Raw genomic sequence first — 19364 nt, 5'->3', positions numbered from 1 at the left:
AAAGAGAATCTGATTTCTGAGCCCAATGTTTTTAGGACCAGGAAATAGTGTTCAGCCAGATAGCAAGAGTCTCTATCCCTCACTGTAGTATAGCCATGCACAAGAGGTCCTCTCCTGAGCACTTGGCCAAGACACATTCCGAAGGGTCATACTATTTAGGACATCTCTGAAAAAGAAAAAGAACAGGTAAGAAACACACTGGGCGAGGGGAGAAGATTTACTAAGTTGCATCGACACTCTTGTATTCACTCCATTGTCCCTAAACAGGTCACCCAAAATGTTGTGGGATCATTGAGTGATAGTCAAGAAAGAACTCTTGAGATGATGTACAGTGCAACTTGGTAAGTTTATTTAAGTAGCACAGGGATAGGACCTGTGGGCAGAAGAGCTGCACTTTTGCTTCGTGAAGCTGATGGTTATATGCTTAGTGCTCAAGGGGGAATAGACAAGCAGGAAGTACTAGATCTTAAATGTCTTCTTCGAATCTCTGCTTCCACAAGATTCCCCCGGTGATTATCATTCATTTCTATATTAACTATTAATGAGATTTACAGGCAGTTGTAAGACCCTTTGAGAATGCAGCTACTTTGGGATGCCTGGGTAGCTCAGTTGGTTAAGTGTCTGTCTTCAGTTCTAGTCTTGATTCCAGGGTGGTGGGGTCGAGCCCTGAGTTGGGAAAGTGCTTACCTCTCCCTCTGCTGCTCCTCCTGCTTGTGCTCTCTCTCTCTCAAACAAATAAAAATAAAATCTTTTTAAAAAATGTAGCAACCGTCACCTATCTGATCATTATCACAACGATGCTGGCTATAGGTAAGCCTTCTGGGCTAAAGGTGAAAATTTTTCTACTTTTGTCCCTCATCAAAAGGACGAGACAGGCAGACTAGTTAGGTGCAACTGGCTGTTCAAGCAAGAATTGCTGAGAATCTGAATTTAAAGGGCAGTGCAAATAGGGAAGACAGTTTTGTGGGGCTTATTTCAGCTAGGGGCTGCTTAAAATAAGAGTTCTCTCCTCCCTCTCTGCTATTTTCCAGTTTAGGGGTTGCATTACAATAGGAAGCCCGATTCCCCCTTCCCTCAGGTTTTATTTCCCAGGTTGCGAAGGGTCATGCATCATTCGTGCTCAGCCCCCCGCTCTGCACCACAATCTCCTCTGGTTTCCAAGCTTCCTTCTTCAAAGCCTCTTTTGTGCTTGGGTTTTTGGTTAGGGAATGGAGGAAGGAAGCAGAGGTAACTAAGCGGGCCAGAGATCTCTTGATATAATAAAAATGTCGTCACCAGTGGTTAAATGTGACAGTTGGTAAGACCACAGCACACCCAGCGAATCCCGGACCTGGCCGCCCCCCACCCCCACAGCAGCGGCGCCTGGAGGGGCGGCTGGCGGGGGCGGGGGCGCCTGAACCCGCGGGGCGGGGCGGGGCGGGGCTGCGGGAGGAGTTTTCGCTTGAGCCCGAGCGGTACCTTGTCCCCCTGAGCGGGTCGGAGCTGCCGGCGGGTTTGGTTTGGAGGGCGAGGCTTGAGACTTTGTCCAAAATCTCAGCCAAAGATTGCAGGTTTTTGGCTTCTGCAACGTCAGACTAGGGCAGTGCCAGGGGAGGAGTTTGAAGCCCAGTTCTCGGGTTCTTGCATCTGATTGAGCCCAGCGGGTCCTGGGGCGGGTCCTGGGGCGGGTCCTGGGGCGGGTCCTGGGGCGGGTCCCACTTGGCTTTTGACAGCTCTCTCGCGCGGAGCCGCAGCCGAGTCCCGTGGTTCGGGAACTTGTAGCCCTGCTCTCTGCGCGTCCCCTTCCCCCCGTGGCCCCGGCCCCGGCCATGAAGCGCTTCTTCTCCTGCTCCAGCTCACAGGTGGCGGTAGGTGCCAAAATGTCTGGGAGGATGGGGCTGGGGTGCAAGCCCTGGTGACAGAAGTCCTGAGTCCCATCTTCACGCACCGTCGCCTTTTCTCTTTATGGGTCTTTCCAGCGCTTCCACTCCCGCAATGCAGCCTGCCAGCCCTGCCTTCCTCAAGACCCTGTCTCCTCGCCTCTGACTTGCCTTCCTAATCTCTGCTCTCCCCAAATTCCTTCCCTTTGGCCCTTTCTTGTCCTCCTAGCAAGTACACCCCCAACTTCTGAGATGTTTCCTGCAGGCTCTGCCCCTCCCGGAAGGTCCTGTCTACTTCTGCTGTCTTCCAGGACTGAACACCTCCAAACATCTGCTCTATCCCCAGCCCCTGCTCAGTCCCAGGTCCTGCTCTATCTCCCAAGTCCTGCCTCAAGGCCTCATTTTCAGCCCTGACCTGTCCTCACAATCCTGCCAGCCCGTAGGGCTCTGTCCTTACTATTTCCTCTTGGCCCAACAAACGCCCAGGCCGGTGTCTTCCCCTAGTCCCGTTTCATAGAGTTTTCTCTGTCCTTGCCCCCTCACCCCTTCCACTCCTGTTCTCTCATCAGCACCACTGGCTCTCTGACATCACTCCAACCCTCTTTCCAATTGGTGCTCCCACACAGGTGCAGCCTCCTCCTGTTCCCCCTTCAACTGCTGCCCCTCTCTTTCCAGCGGTTGTTCAACACCACGTTTCCCCCTTTTGCCCCAACCTCCTTTTGCCTGCTCTCTGTGGATTAGTCTTGCACTCCGCCATCCTCCCAGGCACTGGCAGAGGAGGCATAGTTGTCTGGCTGCTCCCCAAGAAACTGGGTGAGTTGCCTGCAGAATCCACCCTAGCCAGCTCACTGCAGTGTCTGGTTATCAGACTGGTTCTTGGGCAGGTCAAAGGCCTTCTGCCTTCTTCTCCCCAGAATCTTCCTTCATTCTAAACCCTCACCCAGTTGCTTAGGGCTTGTATTCTCCGCTTCTTTGGACTGAGTTGGGGAAAGGTGACAGTAGAAGAAGATAGAGTAGATGCACTCTGTGAGCTCCCAGTAGAAGTCACTCTTCTCGCCACATTCTCCCAGAACACAACACAAGATAGATTACACTTGTGGGGCACAGAGAGGGTGTAGCTGTCTCTTCCCTGAAGATCTCTTAGAGAGAGACCTCCTATGTGGGGATGGCATTTTCTGGGGAGGTTGGGATGATGGCTCATTTAGAAGTGAGGTAGCCAATGGCCAGTGGGAATATGACGTAGCCGAACCTGACTTAGGAGTGTCATTCATAAGCAAACATGAGAAATGCTCAGCTCACTCTTCACGGGCAGGCTGAAGAAGCCTGGAAGTGAGTGAGCTATGAGGCAAGAGTAGGGACTCTGTTGAGGCCTGTTCTTGTCCCACTTGGATTTCTTCTTCACCTGGTCTCCACGCACAGATCAACCAATCAAAATGCATTTACTGGATGACTAGGACAGGTACCAGAAACTCCATCTTAACTGTTAATGATTTTCTTATTCACACAGATTCTTCCTTAGTGGTTGAGAGTCCTCCGCATTGCCCTTACCTTTCACGTCTGTGGAGTCTGCCTGCCCTTAGGAATGGGAAATTATTTCATTTATCCTATTCCCCAATCCTTGGGCTCAGTCTTTCCAAGGTGGTGGAGTGAGCACTGGGCTGAATGTTGGAATTTGGAAATATCTCTCCCTCTGTTCTTCACCCCAGCTCTACAGAGTTTTGGCCATGAAGAATCTCCACTCATTCTAAACTCTCTTTAGTGTAACAAGCTTATGGGAAGTAAATTGGGTGGATTTAGAAGTATCTAGCTGGAAAGAGCTGTTTTCTCAGGATAGGATCGCAAAAAGTTTAAAAATAGGCAGTGTCAGCTGCAAATTGTTTCCTCCTGAAACTTCCTCACCCTTATGATAAATATCTCCACTCCCTGTGTGGCTAACTACTCTGAACCCTTTGTCAAAGAAATAGGGCAACAGCCTTCCTGGCCACTCCCAAAGCCTGGTTTCCCAGTCATGCCAGAGGATTGCCCCTGCCTGTCCTCACTCCCGCCCCTGGGTCCAGGGCCAGAGCCCTGCATCCTTTGATTGAGACCAGTACTGACAGATCAGTGATCATTTTCAAATTAATCTAAATTATTCAGAATTTAGGAAGTCACACACACACACACACACACACACACACCAGCTCTTACAATCTCATTTTATTTTAGTCAAATAAAGGATGCCTTTGAGGATGTCTTATATATTAGCTTACTCTGTCTATGTAGGAAGTGGACCAGAAAGTAGCTTTGAACAGTTGGCCAGTGCTTACTGGAATCAACTTAGAGGAATGTCCATTGCATTTAAAAATATATATATATATATTGAGAGTCAATTCCTGGATCCTCTAGGGCAGCCTTTCTATATCCATTCACCTGTCCTACAATGGTAGCTACTCTTTCTCATCTGTCGGTGTGTTCCATCTCAATAGGATGTTTATAGGCACCCAGCCAGAGATAAGGAGAGGCTGCAATTACTCCTACAAAAGCCCCCTAATCTTGGCTACATATATACAGAGCTTATCCTTGTTTTTGAGTCTGCTGATTAATGTGATTCTTCCCTTGAGGCTGTGATGGTAATCCAGTGCCTCTCTTCCGAGGACTGGATCTTGGAATTTGGAAGCATCCCTCTATTCTCCATCTTAGCTCTGCAGAGGTTTGACCATGATGAATTTCCACCTATTCTAAATTCTTCTTAGTGTAACAAGATTATAGGAAATAAATCGGTGGATTTAGAGCTGTCTAGTTGGAAAGAAAAGTCTCTACATTGCTAAGAAGCACTTTTACCATCTCTATAGTCTGGCTGTTATACATTGGCTGATACAAGCAAGATCCCTTCCTCTCACTTCCCTGGGGGAAGAACTCTGAATTCAGAATTGCTGGTACATCCAAAATGTGTCCAGCAAAGCTAGGAAGGTTGACGATTGGACCCAGCATTTATTGTGCACCGACTCTGTGGCAGACAGTGCTAGGTGCTTTGTGGTGTGTTATATCACTAGGAAGCTGAAGTTCGGAGAAGTTGTTACATACTTAAATTCACCAGCATAGAAAGTGTTAGAATCAGGATTTAAACAGAGAACCTCAGGTTAGAGGTCAACCGATGGCAGCATCCTATGGTGGAGGTATAATTATAGCTTTCTGCTTTTTCTGAGGGTAACTGGTCCCTAAGGGACATTGGATAACATGTTCCTACATTCCAGAATCTGGTATGTGGACCAGTCATTTGGCTTATTTTGTCTTTTGAGAATTATCCTGTTCAGAGACTCTTCTCTGTGTAGGGAATAGCTTCGAGGGTGGGTGGCTTTGGCCTGGAGGCGTCTTAGACTGTTTGCATGGTAATAAGTAAACCTTCTTCCAGGGCTCTGTCGTAGTATATGTGGTCTGCTGGTGAGAACCAGGTCGGGCCCGTCAGGTGGCCTGGGTTCTAATTTCAATTTTACCCCTATTTTGTGATGTGAACCTGGACAATTATCCAACCTCAGCACACTTCAGTTTCTTCTGCTTTCAAATAGATCAAATAATATCAGCCCTAACTCCTTTCTGGGGATGTGGAGAGGCTAATGGAAACAGCACTTGAAATGACTATGAAGAATTACAAGTGCTGGACAGGAGTATTGCCTTATCATCCATCTAGCCCAAGATCATTTTATGGCTTGGGCATTTCAAATCTTCCCTGATTTTGCTACATAATTTGCCCTGGCTAGGTAGACAGTATTTGAAAATTAATTATTTGGCTTCCATAGAACCTATTTTTTCCCACCTCCTCCCAAAGCCTCTTTCTTGTTGTGATTATACCTCATAAAATGTGATGTGCCACCACCAATCTTCACTGCTTCCTGTTTGGTTATAAGGATACGATGCACTTGTATGGTTTTTTACAGTTTATGAAGAGAATTTATATACCTCATATGAGGTTAGCTCATTTAATGCTCACAACATGATGAGGTAGTTATTATTTCCCACATGTTATAGATGAGGAAACGGAGGTGTTCAATTGCTTACTCTGGGTCACATAGCTGAGAAAGTAGGACTACTGACAAAATATTCATCCAGGACCCTTTCCACCGTCCCACAGATTTTTGCATCCTTTCTTCCTTTCCCTTCCCCTCTCTGGATCCAATCAGGCTATTCTGTGCCTTCAGCCCTGGGTGTTTTTACACAGCTCTCTCTCTTTCACACCCTGTGATACCTCAATTATTGTAATTACCCTACCACCCTCAAAAGGCAAGCTGGAATGATAGAACAATGCATGCCCAGGTGTGGCTGTGGCCTGGGACAGCTGCTCCCTGCCAGAAAAAAGAGAAGGGAGGGGAGGGGAGGGAGGAGCAGGAGAGCTGCCTCTTGCTGCTTCCTCAAGCCTAGCTAGAGACCTATTTTTGCCTTTGGGTGGTTGTGCCATGGAAGGGGAAGAGCAATCAACTAAAGGACATAGAAACGAGATGGGAAGAGAGAAACTCTGCTATCCCTCCCAGTTTTGGGGCCCACAGCCAAAAGGCTGGATGGTATGGCTGGATATTTGGACTCCTAGCTGTAATGTGAAGCTAGATGCCTTGATGTCTCATAAATCTGAGGACAAGAAGCAGAGCAGCATGGGGAGGTGAGAGGTAATGTGAGCCCAAAAGGGAGTGGTCAGCATGGCTCAGCTTGCTCCAGCAAGACCTAGAGAGCAGAAGGGAAAGGAGCATGGCTAGGATTGCTCTGAGCTGGTGCCCCTAACAACAATAATCACATGATGATTAAAAACAAAAAACAAAAAACAAAAAGGACATCTGAAAAACTCTGCCCTCAGTGCTAGAACATGATTTTTTAAAAAAGATTTTATTTATTTATTCATTCATAAGACACACAGAGAGAGGCAGAGACACAGGCAGAGGGAGAAGCAGGCTCCTCAAGGGAAGCCCCATGTGGGACTCGATCCCAGGACACTGGGATCACAACCTGAGCCAAAGGCAGACACTCAATCACTGAGCCATCCAGGCACCTGTAGAACACGATTTTTAATCCACTAGTCCAAGTACCTTTTGGTCCAGGGCTGGCAATACCCAGCAGTAGTTTCTCGGTGGCCTGCAGAGGTCTCTTTTCCCTGGCCAGGCATCCTAACCATCTCCTTTCCTTTTTCTACCCCAACCCCACCCCCTGTGTTCATACAATCTGTGGCCCTGGACCAGGTGGAGAGATGGAACCGCCGTGATCAGAAGCTGCTGGAGGCGGTGCAGCGGGGGGATGTGGGACGTGTGGCTGCCCTGGCCTCAAGGAAGTCTGCCCGACCCACCAAGCTGAACTCCAACGGCCAGTCTCCGTAAGTAAGCCCTCCCGGGCCCCCCTTGATATGTGGCTCCCTTCGAAAGCCTCCAACCCTGATATGAGGTAGGACCAGGGAATGCCTAAAGCCCCAGAGCCTGTTTTGTTTTAATCAGCAAGCATATCCATCATTGTTTGCTACGGATCAAGTGCTGCAAACAGGGAGGGGAGAGATAGCGTCTCAGTCCCATCCGTCTCATGGCCCAGATTGACAAACCTTGGTGGGGGGGAAGCCCCCAAAACAAAAGGACATCAAGCCCATGAAACAAACAGAAAACTGATACATTCCCTAAATACAGTGTTTACTTATTGCACAAGTAGGAGGGTGTGTAGCTTGGGAAATTAGGAACAAAGTGGTTGTAGCCCTGAGCATCAGCTGGCTAGGTGGGATGGTGAGGCCAAGAGGGAGATTATCCCTCGTCCCTTCCATCCAGCCTTCTGTCTGCTCCAGCTGCCTCCTCCTATGACAGTCCAGGCTATTAAGGGTCCTGTGGTCAGAGCAACAGGTAGTTCCATGTTCGCTGGACACCCCACGATTGTCTAGGTGGCTTGAGACCTGTAGCTCTTATTTCTGTTTTTGCTTCCAGCCTCCTCTGGCCTTTTCCTCAGGAAGTCAGGCTAGGGGAACTTCCCCATCTGTTTTTGGGATTGGCTTTGGGGTGAAGAAGCATAGCAGGCAGTGCTTATGAAGGTTCTTGTATCCCTCATCTGCTGGTCCCTTCATCCTTCTGCCCCTTGGCCTTGATTCCAGCAGGTTCCATCTGGCAGCCTCCAAAGGCCTGACAGAATGTCTAACTATACTGCTTGCAAACGGGGCTGACATCAACAGCAAGAATGAGGACGGTGAGTTAGATCTTGCGCTGGGCCGCACTGCTGGTCTCTCCCTTCATTGCAGCAGTGGTGAGGGCTGACTGCTGGAGGTTCCAACTGTGGTCTCCCACTTCTCTCCCCATCAGTTCTGGCCAGCATCCTTCCGGGGGCTCCTCTCCCTGCAAACTGGTTTACCTCACCTCCACTCCCACCTCCAGCACAGGTTCCAGGCACTGGGGGAACAGGAATTTCAGGCCCTGTGTGGCTGAGAGCTTCTCTCTCTAATCTCCCCCTGATTATCTGTGCGTCTCTTGCCTTCCCTCCCTGTGAGTCATCGGCATGCATGGGGCCACCCACCTTCCATCTCCCCCTCTTTCTCTTTCCAGGAAGCACTGCCCTGCACCTGGCCACCATCTCCTGCCAGCCACAATGTGTCAAGGTCCTGCTGCAGGTAAGAGCACCCTCTTGATACTACTTTTGTGACGGGAAGAAATGGGCCCAGAATCTTCTAAATCTTCTGTGTCTTGTGGTCACAAGCAATGTTTGGTCAACAGGACCCCTCTCATCCCAAGTAAGAGAGCTGATCATCATGTATTCATTAATTCACAGATATTTATGTAACACCTACTATGGGCAGACACCACACTTAATGCTGCCCTTGAGGGCAGGTTATAAAGCAGAGCTCCCGGGGACTGCCTGCCAGTCATCCACATGCCATTGGCAGAGCCCCTGCAGAGACTAACCACCCAGCAGGTGGGCAAGTGAGAGGAGGACAGGAGTGTTCAAATTAATCCAGTGTTCCACTGTCTGCTTTTAAGGAGCTTGCAATCTGGGAGCACTAAGAGAAATATATATGTGAAATGACACGCAATCTATAAGCCGGTCTCCAAAAGTCCAAGAGGCATAGCTCAACAGGTCACTGGGCGAATGGCTGTTCTGCTTTTGTTCTTTCCAGACCTTTCCAAGTTCCCCAATTATGATCCTAAGATACCAGTCATGGACTCAGAAGTCATTTTCCCTAATGTGCCTATTTGTCTATAATCTGATTTTTCTTGGGCCCTAGGTTTAAGAACTGGGGCTGAAATTCAAGGCTGCCTATCCTCTGCAAGGAGTAGACTGGGCTTGCCTAGTAGTTGGCCAGAGCCACGGTCCTCCTTTCCCTCCCCGTAGTACTATGGAAGTTGATGACTCAACAGGTGGGTAGGTGATAAGGATGGTACTACCATGCCCCATGCTGCCTCCCTTGGTGGCTCTTTGCAGCATGGTGCCAATGAAGATGCTGTGGATGCAGAAAACCGAAGTCCATTGCACTGGGCAGGTGTGTGCCAAGGGGCTGGTGGGAAACAGGGCTGCAGGGACCAGGGGGCTGGAAGGGAGGGGAGGACAACATTTGGAGAGCAGGGTAGGCCAGGGCTGACTGCTAAGATGGTTGGAGGGAATGCAGGGCTGTAGTCTGAGTAGGTGTCCTGCCTGCTTCTCCTTAACCCAATCATCCCTCAACCCTCCCAGCCTCCTCTGGCTGTGCGTCAAGTGTGCTCTTGCTGTGTGACCATGAAGCCTTCCTGGACGTCCTGGATAATGTGAGTGTCAGCTGGGCAGTGTCCTGCACAGGGAGGCTGTTGTTCTCTCTGAGCTTGACTAGCTAAGTTCTGTGACCAGGGGTTATGCACATCTCCTCTTCCTTCTCCCTCCACTCCTCATCCTTTCTCTCATGGAGAGGTTAGTCCTTATCTTCTGGAGAGCTTCTAACCTTTCAGAAAGGAGAATTTTGCCCCTGGACCTGGGCTTTTTTCTGGAGACGTGTCGGGAGAGGGCAGTTGGTAGAATTGTCAAGCCCCTGGCTCTCTGGGCTCCTCTTGAACTTCCTTCCCACAATCTGTGCAGGATGGACGGACACCCCTGATGATTGCATCGCTGGGTGGTCACGCAGCTATCTGCTCACAGCTACTGCAGAGAGGTGCCCGAGTTAATGTCACAGACAAGGATGACAAGTGAGCCTTCTCTATCTCCCCATCCCAAATCCAGACATTGGCCACTCTAGAAAGGAGCCCCGGGGAAAATGTGTCTGCATGTGCATGTGTACGTGTATGTGTGTGTGTGTGTGTGTATGTGTGTGTTTGGGGGAAGAAAGAAGATTGGTCTCTGTTTTCTCAGGAACCTCCTTCATTCTGAGCGGTTGTTTGGAAGAGCTCTGGCTGCTGTTTTGCAGTTGAGAAAGTTTTCCTTAGACTTTCCTATTCAGTTGCTACCACCACCATTTTCCTGGCATAGATGACTCTGGAAGTAGAATCCATTCTTCTGGATCCATTAGTTCAATTTACTGGTTTTCAAACTACCTTCTAAGCAATGGAATCCTTTTTCCAATGAAGAATTTATGCAGAGGGATGCCTGGGTGACTCAGTGGTTGAGCGTCTGCCTTTGGCTCAGGGCATGATCCTGGGGTACTGGGATCTAGTCCTGCATCGGGCTCCCTCCAGGGAGCCTGCTTCTCCCTCTGCCTGTGTCTCTGCCTCTCTCTGTGTCTCTCTTGGATACACAAACACAAAAATCTTAAAAAAAAAAAGGAATTTATGCAGAACCTCAATATATACAGTAGTTGAAAATAGAGCCCTCCTAATTGGCCCTGGGCTTTCTGATGCTGCAGCTCTAAGAAACAACATTTGAAAAGTTCTGGTCTGGTCTAATGCTTTTTGCTGTTGGTTTGTGGTTCTCCTCACCACATTGAGTGAGATCTGACTCCGGGAGTGCAATTCCTGGAACCAGGACTCCTGGATTTCCTGGGGAAAGCCTATGCCTAGATTTGTCCCAACCCACAGATCGGCTCTGATCCTGGCCTGTGAGAAAGGCAGCGCTGAGGTGGCCGAACTGCTCCTGAGCCATGGAGCAGATGCAGGGGCAATGGACAGCATGGGGCATGGCGCTCTGCATTACGCTCTCCGCACACAAGACAAAGTGCTGTGCCAGCTGCTGCAGCAGGCTCTGAACCGCCGGGGGCAGCGGGGAGGTAAAGCTGAGTCCCTTTTGTAACTTCAAAATTCTTCTTAGGATCAAAGAAGCTTCTTAGAATGCCATTTGTTCCCATAGAAATAATCCCTCTGAAAAATAATTGTCACTTTAGGTGAGGGTTTACTTATTTATTACTGCTACTGTGAAATGACCCCAATATCCCAAAAGCATGGTCACAAAATTCCTTACTGCAGCCTTGTCTTTCTGAAGGCAACTCTGGCTTATACTACTGCTAGCATTTATGAGTTGTTATTGTGTATCTGTTTGTGTGATTTGTGAGTCAATCTCCATCTTCCCTACTAGACCGGAACCCCCCCAGATGACAGGCCATGGCTGTTCTGCTTACCAGAGGTCCTGGTGCCTATATCAGTGCCTGGCACAGCGTCCAATTAAATAAGTGAGCAAACAAAATGAATGAGCTAGCCTATCTCTGGGCTAAGGGAACCAGGAATGTTAGATACTTGGGGACCCATTCAACAGCAGTGGCTCCTGGAACCACAAAGATGTGTGTGGGAAGAGTCATCACATCGGGGGCTGTTCCTCTCAGAAAAAAACTGGAGATAGGGACACTTGGGTGGCTCAGTGGTTGAGCATCTGCCTTTGACTCAGGGCATGATCCTAGGGTCCTGGGATCAAGTCCCACATTGGGCTTCTTGCAGGGAGTCTGCTTGTCCCTCTGCCTATGTCTCTGCCTCTCTGTGTCTCTCATGAATAAGTAAAATCTTAGAAAAGAAAAGAAAAGAAAAACGAAAATAAGTCTGGAGATAAAGCGTGGGCTAGAAGAAGACCTGTCTCCACTTTCATTTTCCCCATGCTTTTTTCATATAGGTCAGGGGCTTGTTCAACATCCAGATCTTGCATCCCAGGTAAGACCCTATGTGTCTCTTGCTTCTGACCCACCCCAGGCTATCCCACTGGGGCATCTCCCAAATAGTGATCTTTGGGGACAACAAGACAGTCTAAGAGAGGAAAGGCCCTCCCGGGGCTAGACTAGCTGCTGCCTTTAACTCACTATTCCTTTTTCTATGTAGGCCTCTCCATCTGAGCCTCAGGTGGGTTCTCCACCTAAGAGCCCATGCAGAGCAGAGCCCGAGGAGGAGCAGGAGGAAGAGGAGGAGGAAGACCCATGCTCAGATGAGTGGAAGTGGAAGTATGAAGAGGAGCAGAGGAAGGTTTCCCAGTTGGAGCAGGAGCTGGTGCAAAAGACTGAAGAGGCTAAGGTTCAAGCTGCAGCCTACCTGGGCCTGGAGAACCATATTCGAGAGCAGGTGCACGAGCTGGGGCTCCTCCTATCCCAAGAGCCTGGAGCTCCAGGAGGGCAGAGCTCTAGTCTCCGGCCTGGAGGAGATGGTATGGAGCATGGCTGTCCCTTGGGCCTGCTGGCTCAGCGCATTCAAGAGCTAAGGAAGTGGCAGCAGGCAGCAGCTGTAGCCCCAGCCAACTTGGTGTCAGCTTCTAAGAAGGCTGAGGATTCAACCACAGGGGAGATTCAGTATGAAGCCCACAGAAAGTTCCAACCAGAACAAGAGCCACCCCAGAGCCCAACTTGTGAGACCATTGGGAAAGCCACAGGACAGCAGCTGACCACCAACGGTGGACAGGCCCTTGGCCCTGATCATACTGACAAGCCACGTGCCGGCCAGAAAGAGAGGCCCTGGGCCCCAGGGGCTGAACCGACAGGCACAGTGGCTGAACCCCTGGGCACAACAGCCATGAATCAGCTCCTACTACAACTGAGGGAAGAGCTGGCTGCGGTGTGGCGAGAAAAGGATGCTGCGCGGGGGGCTCTGTCAAGACGGGTCCTGGAGGGAGCTCTGGGGACACCCCAGGCTGAGGCTGCAGCAGCTGCCTGGGAGAAGATGGAGGCCAGGCTGGAGCAGGTGCTGGTGAGGCTGGATCGGGCAAAGGCAGGATTACAGGTGAAACCTCAGGCTGCTGCCCAGGAGGCCAGAGAGGGAGCCCCAAAGGCAGAGCCAGCGACCATCACCAAAGAGAATGAAGGCGGGCAGAAGAGGGCTCCTGGGGCCCCGGGGGAGCCTGGAGGGGAGCAGATGCGAGGAGGAGGTCTGGCCAAGGGACAGCTGGAGAAGGAGGTAGCAGCACTGAGACTGTGCAATACTAACTTGCTGGAGGAGCTGGGGGAGCTGGGGCAGGAGAGGCGGCGCTTGCAGGGGGAGCTGCAGTCCCTGAGCCAGCGGCTGCAGCGGGATTTCGTTCCCAGGCCCGAGGCGCACGTCCAGCTCTTGCAGTTGCGGCGGAGTGTGGGGCTGCTGACAGACGAACTGGCCCTGGAGAAGGAGGCCACCGAGAAACTGCGGAAGCGCCTGGCTTCCCAGACCAGTGGCCTCCAGGGGCTGTGGGACTCCCTGCCGCCCGACCTGGTGGGGGAGGGCAGCGCGGGGCGCGGGGCGGCGGAGCCCCTGGAGGAGCTGCGGGCCTGCATCAGCGCCCTGGTGCAGCGGCACCGCGAAGGCCAGAAGGCGCTGGCCCGCCTGGAGCACGAAAACCGGCAGCTGCGGGAGCCCCCCGGCCCGGGCCCCTCCTCCAAGGCCCCGGCGCCCCCCGAGGTGGCCGCTCTGGAGCAAGACCTGGGGAAGTTGGAGGAGGAGCTGCGGGCCGTCCAGGCCACGATGAGCGGGAAGAGCCAGGAGATCGGGAAGCTGAAGCAGCTGCTCTACCAAGCCACCGAGGAAGTGGCCGAGCTGAGGGCCCGGGAGGCCGCCAGCCTGAGGCAGCACGAGAAGACCCGGGGTTCGCTGGTGGCCCAGGCCCAGGCCTGGGGCCAGGAGCTGAAGGCTCTGCTGGAAAAGTATAACGCGGCGTGCCGGGAGACGGGGGCGCTGCGCGAGGCCGTGGCCGAGGAGCGGCGCCGCAGCGGGGAGCTGGCGGCGCGGGCGGCCGAGCAGGAGCGCCGGGCCGGCGAGATGCGCGGCCGCTCCCAGCAGTTTGAGGAAACGGCCGAGCGGTTCAGAGACAAAGTGGAGCATCTCAGCGGCGCTTGCCGGGACAAGGAGGCCAAGGTGAGCCGGCCGGGCAACCATCGGAGCAAGGGGTGCTTCGGGGTCGCTAACGTGCATCTAGCTTGGTTTAGTCGGATGAATACCTTGAGCGCAACAGCAAGTCCTTTGCAAGGACCACCGTGTTCTCCCGGGTCTCGGGGCTTGGGGGTCGGCATCCGAGGTGAGGCTAAGGTGGAACTAGGAGAGAGACCCGGGCCTACGTACTCAAGTTTGGGATTCAGGATTCAGAAGCCGAGCCGTCAGAGCTAGCGAGCTCCTGCCCTGGAGTACTACGGCTTATTAACGTGTTCACTTAAAAAGATTAGCCCAGGAAGAGGCCTGATCATATTTATATGGTGGGTTGTTGTGGTTTTGCTAGGGTTCTGGGGAGGTCACTTGGGGCCCACGGGTTTGGAAAAGTAGACTAGCCCGAAGCTCCTCTTCTCCCCTCCCACTTCAGTCAGAGTGAGTTCTACAAAAGATTTCCACTGGCAAAGAGAAAACCAAGGCAAATAAATAAATAAATTAATTAATAAATAAATTAATTAATTAATAAGACATACATACATACATACATACCGCTGTTAGAAACCAGAGTTTTCCAGTGATTCCTCCAAAAGTCAGTGTAATGCTTCGAGGAGACATGTCTAATGAATTCTAAAAAATCAATTTCCAAACGAATTTAGTAATTTTAGAACTACCTGTGAAATGAATGAAATCGATGAAATCGGATGTCTTATTAAAAGTTGTGTACATGCTCAAATGTAGAGTGATATAAAAAACATATAGGGAGTATATACTTCAGAGCATGAACCATACATTCAAGGAGATCTTGGTTCAAATCATTATTTCATTACTTATTAGCTGTATAGTTTTGACAAGTTACTTAACTCAGTCTCCTTATCTACAAAATGTGAATACTAATACTTCCCTCAGAGAAGGATTGTTCTCCTCAGAACAGAAGAAGAGCTTTCTTGAGTGTTGAGACAACGTGTGTAAAAGTATCTGGCATACAGTACATATCCACTAAAAGGAAGTTGACCTTGACCCTGGGTGGTATTGGAGTGGGGAATGACTTGGGCCTCCTCAGTTCCCTTTCTTTCTTGGTGGCTTCAGATCAAGGAGTTGTTGAAGAAGCTGGAGCAGCTTTCAGAGGAGGTCTTAGCAGTTCGGGAAGAAAATGCTCACCTTGCTCTGCAGCTGCAGGTATGTTCTGCCCTCAGGGAAATAGACGCTGCTAGAGAAAAGGGTGGCCAATGGAAGTGATGCACGTGTGGGAAAGATTCTGGGAATTATAGAGGCCTGGCCACGCAGTGGGCCAGGCTGGGCAGTGGTGGGCTAAAGGAGACTGAGCTGATCACTTCATTCTTCTTCCTTTTTTATTTTTGTTTTAATTATTTTAAACATTTTATTTATTTATTCATGAGAGACACGGGGCGGTGGGGGGAGGGGAGGCAGAGACACAGGCAGAGGGAGAAGCAGGCTCCGTGCAGGAAGCCTGACATGGGACTGGATCCTGGGACTCCAGGATCACGCCCTGGGCTGAAGGCGGCACTAAACCGCTGAGCCACCTGGGCTGCCCCCTAATTTTTATTTAAATTCATTTTAATTAACATATAGTGTATTATGAGTTTTAGGAATAGAATTCAGTGATTCATCCGTTGGATATAACATCTGATACTCATTCCATAAGTGCTCTCCTAATGCTCATCATCCAGTTGCCCCATCCCCCCTCCACCTCCCCTCCAGCAACCCTGTTTGTTTCCTAGAGTTGAGTCTCTTATATTTTGCCTCCCTCTCTGTTTTTATTTTTCCTTCCCTTCCCCTATGTTCATCTGTCTCTCTCTCTCTCTCTTAAGATTTTATTTATTTATTCATGAGACACACAGAGAGAGGGGCACAGACACAGGCAGGGGGAGAAGCAGGCTCCACACAGGGAGCCCGATGTGGGACTCGATCTCGGGGTCTTCAGGATCATGCCCTGGGGGCACTAAGCCACCGAGCCACCCGGGCTGCCCTGTTCATCTCTTTTGTTTCTTAAATTCCATATATGAGGGCAGCCTGGGTGGCTTGGCAGTTTAGCGTAGCCTTCAGCTCAGGGCCTGATCCTGGAGACCCTGGATCGAGTCCCACGTCGGGCTCCCTACATGGAGCCTGTTTCTCCCTCTGCCTGTGTCTCTACCTCTCTTTCTCTCTCTCTCTGTTTCTCATGAATAAATAAAATCTTTAAAAAAATTCACATATGAGTGAAATCATGTGGTATTTGTCTTTCTCTGACTTGTTTTGATTAGCTTAATACCCTCTAGTTCCATCCATGTCATTGCAAATGGCAAGATTTAATTCGTTTTGAGTAGTATTCTGAGTAGTATTCTATATTGTATATATATCACATCTTCTTTATCCATTCTTCTGTCAGTGGACATCTGGGTTCCTCCCATAGTTTGGCTATTGTGGATATTGCTGCTATACACATTGGGGGCAAGTGCCCTTCAGATCACTATGTTTGTATCCTTTGAATAAATACTTAGTAGTGCAATTGCTGGGCCATAGGGATAGTTCTATTTTTAACTTTTTGAGGAACCTCCATACTGTTTTCCAGAGTGGCTACACCAGTTTGCATTCCTACCAACAGCTCACCACTTCATTCTATTGTTCCTCATGAGGGGCTGTGTGTGTCAGGGTGGGTGTACTAGGGTGGGCACATAATCTCTCATTGACGCTCACTCCCAGGATTCCCAGAAGAACCACGAAGAGATCATCTCCACCTACAGGAACCATCTGCTGAATGCCGCTCAGGTGAGCAAGGGAGGAAGTAGAGACAGAGTGCTGGGCAGGGGGTGTTACATTTGAGATCCTTCCTCTTACCTGCACATACCTGTCATTTCTTGGAAAGCTGGACTTTAGATGTTCCAGTGCCAGGTGTCTAGATCTCATTAGGTAGATCAAGAGATCAAGAGAGGATGTGCATGAATGTGAGGGGGAGAGAGTGTTTACCCCTCCTTGCCAATTCCCTGATCCTTTGTGAACTCCCTGAAAGGCCTTTTCCTGTCCCTTATGCCCTTTCTCAGTTTCATCCTGAGCTAAATATGTCTCACCAAGGAAGAAGAGCTGGGTGGCTTGCTCCTTTATTAGGAAGAATGGTAACTACAAAGAACAGATCATTTGTCCTGTATCAGGTGCTCTGCTTCATAGTCATTGGCTTTTTAGCCCTCACAGCAGTCCCAGAAAGTAGACATTATTATCTTCCTTGTAAAGACCAGGAGACAGCCATAGAGAAGTCACACACTGTAAACCAGGGTGCGTAGTAAATAGCATTCCACTAAACCACAGAATGTTCCCTTGCCTGTCTCTCCCCATTTTCTCTTCTTTGTCCCCTTTTCTTTCCTTCCTGCCACTTACAGGGCTACATGGAACAAGACGTGTACAATATCTTGCTGCGAATCCTCAGCATCCAGGAAGAGTAAGGCAGCCGGTCCCCTGAGGGATGTGCCATTTGTCTGTGGTGAGTTGTGGATCAGGGTGACGAAGGATGAACCTGGAGAAAGGACTTGGGGAGAGAGACTTACGGATGGGATTTGGAGTCTTCTTTGGCTCCTTGTGGTGGTGGCTGACACGGGGAGCCCTGTGGGGCATAGAGCATTTGAAGTGAGGTCAGTTGAGAAGACACAATCTGGGGAATCACTGGGTAGAAGCAGGAATCAGGGAACAGGTAGACTGCAGGGGACTAAAAAGACTTGCCGAATGGCTCTCCTAAGGCCCAGGCTAGAGATGCCAGTGAAAAGTAGCCATGGTGGCAGAGTGGCAGGGCGTTGTTTGCCAGGGTGGGACCTCATGAACTCCAGAATCTCTCCTTCGCTCACACACTACTCATTCAGAGAGCAGTCACCCCTGACTCTTCTTGCCACCCCTGTTCAGCTGGCAGTTTTTTCCAGTCCAGGTAGATGACATCCCCGTTAGCATCTTGGCATGGGTGGGAGGGGACTGAGGAGATGTGTGTGCATTTCACCCTTGAATATCTTCTTTCAGGAAGTAGGAGCATCCCTGGTTGCCAGAGGCTCCACCAGGATGTGGAGAAGGGCAGGGGGCAGGCGGTGAGGATGGGTAGGTGGGGTTTCACCTGACAGTATGGAGCCCAGACCTGAGAACCTGAAGCCTGGAATCATCACGGATGAGACCAGAGAAGGTGCACATGGAGGCCAGCTCTGTGAAAATAAAGCAGGAGGCAGTGTGGTGTTGGGTGTCATGGTTTTCTCTGTTGGAAGGGGAGTGGGGGAAGGAGTCTTTTTCATTCTTATTCCTTTTTTTTTTTTAAATCACAAATGGCCCCAAAAGTCAGCAGCTTTCAAACTTTATGAGCCACAGTAAGAAATACACTCTATATGGTGGTGCATATATCTGAAATAGTATTTACCCTTATTGTTTTCATTTTATAATATTCTCTATTATATTCCATGGAAAAAATATTTCTCAAAATACCCCTACTAATGGGTCAAGACCCACGTTTGAAAAACAGCTCTCTGTAGAAATGGAGATTGATATTCTTTCTCAAATTTGTCTCTATTTGTTTCTATATCTTATGATTCCTGCATCCACTATCTTTTTTAAGGAGGAGAGATTGAGAGATTTGGGTTTTCTTCATGCTGTACAGTCTAAAATATTTGTGTGTCAAATTATGCATCTAGATATGAGGCACAGGGGCTCACATGGTCTGTGTTCTTTGCCCAGGTACAAAGTGGGATGGAAAGTCTGATTCCCGGGAAAGGGGGGAAGGGATACTCAGAACTAGCTTTTTCCCTCCCGTTCTGTTCTCAGACTAAAAAAATATATCTCTCTTGGCCACTTCCCATGGGTCTCCTCTCCTTCCTGTCCCTCCACCAGCCAGACTGCTAGGTGAGACACCCGGCAGTGAATTCCTCCCCAATCTCGAACTGCGGTTTGGATCCCTCCCTGTTCCTTCTCCCAGCCCACCCCCTGCTGGGTTTTGCTGGGTCGGAGGAGGCCACAGTTTGGCAGTAAAGAGCCTGACCGCGTGGAAAGAAGACTGGGGAGGGGCTACAGCGGAAGATAGGGGGCCCGCTCCAGGGTTTGGCCCAGAAGAGAGCAGCTGTGTAGATCACATCCTAGAGAAGATGACAGTCAGCTTTGGGATTTATGTGGATGGGTACAGGACTGCTTTGAGGCAGGAAGAATGGGGACCAGAGGGGTTGATGGGGAAAGAGGGTACAGCTGCCCGAAAAGAGCATCAGAAAGATCCGAGTCATTGCCATTAAGGGGAACAGAACCTCTTTTCCTTCCTGCTCTTTGAGTTACCAAAGAATATAAAAGGACTGTTAGAATCCTTATTATTTATAGATTG

General features: G+C 50.0%; 1 protein-coding gene across 2 annotated transcripts; it reads left to right on the top strand.

Moving 5' to 3' along the window:
* Positions 1 to 1719: 1719 nt before the first annotated feature.
* On the top strand, positions 1720 to 18246 carry ANKRD35 (ankyrin repeat domain 35). Of its 2 annotated transcripts, XM_055312607.1 has the most exons (14): positions 1720 to 1847; positions 7061 to 7191; positions 7948 to 8036; positions 8390 to 8454; positions 9264 to 9321; positions 9513 to 9583; positions 9888 to 9994; positions 10820 to 11007; positions 11838 to 11875; positions 12041 to 14029; positions 15125 to 15214; positions 16739 to 16804; positions 17410 to 17510; positions 18035 to 18246. In XM_055312607.1, the coding sequence occupies exons 1-13, from the start codon at positions 1809 to 1811 to the stop codon at positions 17470 to 17472; spliced, it is 2994 nt and encodes a 997-aa protein (XP_055168582.1). In that variant the 5' UTR covers positions 1720 to 1808; the 3' UTR covers positions 17473 to 17510; positions 18035 to 18246. The 2 variants fall into 2 exon arrangements, with proteins under 2 accessions (XP_055168582.1, XP_055168583.1); XM_055312608.1 differs by lacking the exons at positions 1720 to 1847; positions 7061 to 7191; positions 9888 to 9994 and having other exon boundaries at positions 7958 to 8036.
* The last annotated feature ends 1118 nt before the right edge of the window (positions 18247 to 19364 follow it).

This window comes from Nyctereutes procyonoides, unplaced genomic scaffold, assembly GCF_905146905.1.
Source record: "Nyctereutes procyonoides isolate TBG_1078 unplaced genomic scaffold, NYPRO_anot_genome, whole genome shotgun sequence".
Lineage (NCBI taxonomy): Eukaryota > Metazoa > Chordata > Mammalia > Carnivora > Canidae > Nyctereutes > Nyctereutes procyonoides.
This window is presented reverse-complemented; position numbering and strand designations above follow the sequence as displayed.